This window comes from Pundamilia nyererei, unplaced genomic scaffold (genome assembly GCF_000239375.1).
Source record: "Pundamilia nyererei isolate P.nyererei 1_Seehausen unplaced genomic scaffold, PunNye1.0 scaffold00349, whole genome shotgun sequence".
Taxonomy (NCBI): domain Eukaryota; kingdom Metazoa; phylum Chordata; class Actinopteri; order Cichliformes; family Cichlidae; genus Pundamilia; species Pundamilia nyererei.
Genome location: NW_005187750.1, coordinates 190,187 through 192,596, shown reverse-complemented (window position 1 = coordinate 192,596; position 2,410 = coordinate 190,187). Strand labels below are relative to the sequence as shown.

Here is a 2,410-nt window from a genome sequence, read left to right as displayed (position 1 = left end):
TTTACACCCTAGAGATAATAAAGTACCAACCAACTCTAATAGCCAAGGAATTTAAAAATAGAAAAGACTTAAATCCAGCTGAGGACTGATCACTAACCTTTGCACAGATACTGGCTGCACTCACAACTGGAAACAGGGAGTCAGCTTTTGGCCTCACAGTCACTTGAATACCCGGAAACCGCTGAGAGAGTTTATGCTCATACTTGTCCGCTGGGCCAACTGTGTCCACATAAATCTGCAGAACACAGAGATAGTAAAAGTTAAGACCGAGGCAAATAATACACAATGAAAAAGTCAGGTTGGATCACTCGGAGCTACAACTTAAAACAGTTAAACAAAAAGGATAATTACTACTTCAAATATAATAAAGCTGCGATAAGACAGCGATTTATTATATTTTGGTTTTTATTTGACGATACAGTAGATCAGACCTGGGATGTACGGTTCTAGACCACCTGTAGCGGAGGTCATTGGTGGACTGTTCTGCACTAATATGCCCACTAGCATGAGGGGGAAAAACAGAAGCATTGAGGAATGTGTCTATCTCAAGGCAAACAGTAACAAGACAGATAGAATTTGCAGGAAGTATGGAGTTTCCATTGAAAAACAAAGCAGACAACTCTGTTTTCTGATTGAACTTTGTCTCCTTGGCTCCATAATAGCTATAAAGTCTGCAACACATTTTTCGACGTTGGAAAACAAAAAGGTTTGAGGTCAGTGAAAGTTAGGAAACTGCAAGCTTGGATAGGCTGTAATGGAATAAATTGCAGGTGTAATGGCAGGTATTATAACAAAACAAAAAGTCTGACTTTTGAAGCAGATGCAAGATAAAGTGTCTGAATGGTGACAGAGGCTACCACACAGCTGCATGTGGCTCATTCATGGGCAAGAGTGTGGGACCTGAGAGCAGAAATATAAAATTGTTTTTTAAGAAGAAAGGCAAGCACATCCAGAGCTCTAAGGTCCATAAGGCATAATGCATCTCAGGTATTAAACCCAACTTGAATTTACTTGTTCAAGCCCAAAAAAGATTCTCTCATTGAAAAAGAAAAAAAGAACTTAAAAACTGCAGATAAAGTAATTAAAACTATAACCAAAACAGCAAAAGTGCTTTGTTTAAAATGAAAAGTCTTTGAAATTTTGCAAAAACATGTAACTTTTCTTCTTTAATTTTTGGAAATGTTGATTAAATAGTGATAAAATAATGGTGTTTTTACTAGCTCTATTTCACATTTTCATTGCTTAATTGTAGCATCTTCTCTTACCAGAAACTGTTTATACAGACATCAAGAGAGTTTAAAGAGATTAATACTGAGCACAGTTAAACCCACCTTATTAGTGTGGCTCTCCACAATGCCCCTGCCCTTTAACTGCCCACCCACACAAAAGTGCCCCCTTAGGCTCAAAGGACAGTTTCAAAGCAGATTTAGCTTTTAGGAACATAGAGGAAATATGACCTATACAGGACATTGCGGACCCTATATTAAAAGAATAATGTGCACATATTTAAACATTTCATGTAAACTGTTTACCTACCTCTTTAAGCTGTACTCCACTGTCCAAAGCATACTGTACAAGGTCTATTGCTGTATCGTGTGAAAGGGCGTTGAGGTTGTATTTTGTCCTTGAAGGAAAAATACACATTATGTTAGTCTGCATGAATGATGGTAACAAACCTCCAAGTGCATGGCGCTGTATGCGCAAATTACCTCCGTAACATGCAGGTAGAGATGGTGTTTGGCGACAGAATCTGCAGAGCCCACCCAACATAACTCTTAGCTTCATCCAGTTTTTCAAAAAGATTCTCTCTTTCTGCCTCTGTCAGGGTTTTTGAATCTAAAAGAAAAGCAAATAATCACTGAAGACACAATGACAAATTGTATCTTCAGATGTGGAAAGGAAAACACTGGGGGGCTTTTCATGCTCATTTATTTTCTGGTGACATTTTTAGTTACTGAAACAAAGTAAATAATGATTAGCAAGCTTCATACTTTTTAGGGCTGGGCGATATGGCCTAAAATCCATATTGCGGTATAATTTGAAGCACGTGCGGTAACGATATATATCACGATATATTCTTTTCTTCTGTATAACGCATTTTCCACATTATAAGGCACACTTAAAATCCTTTAATTTTCTCAAAAGTCAAGAGTGTGCCTTATGTATAAATTCTGGTTGTGCTTACTGACCTCGAACCGACTTTGGCGTGCAGAAATCTGTTAAAAATGTTTTAGTACAACTTTGGTAAGCCGCACAGCTTGATGGATTGTCAGAGCATTACGGCTGCCGTAGTGAGGAGCTTTGCGGAGTAATCTGGGTCCAAAACTCCGTCCACTTCAGGTCCCAAAGTCAAACGAACGCTAGGAGTTAAAAACGGTCTAAATTCTTTCATCTTTAATTAAATCATCAG

At 38.1% G+C, this 2,410-nt stretch overlaps 1 protein-coding gene across 1 annotated transcript in view; it reads right to left on the bottom strand.

Annotated features, from left to right (window-relative positions):
• rnaseh2a (ribonuclease H2, subunit A) overlaps positions 1–2,410 on the bottom strand; it is an 11,774-nt gene that overhangs the window by 4,565 nt on the left and 4,799 nt on the right. Inside the window, exons 4-6 of the mRNA XM_005752218.1 lie at positions 1,710–1,836; positions 1,537–1,624; positions 31–235 (exon numbers count right to left, since the gene is read on the bottom strand). Coding sequence (XP_005752275.1) covers positions 31–235; positions 1,537–1,624; positions 1,710–1,836 — 420 coding nt within the window. The remainder of the gene's footprint in view (positions 1–30; positions 236–1,536; positions 1,625–1,709; positions 1,837–2,410) is intronic.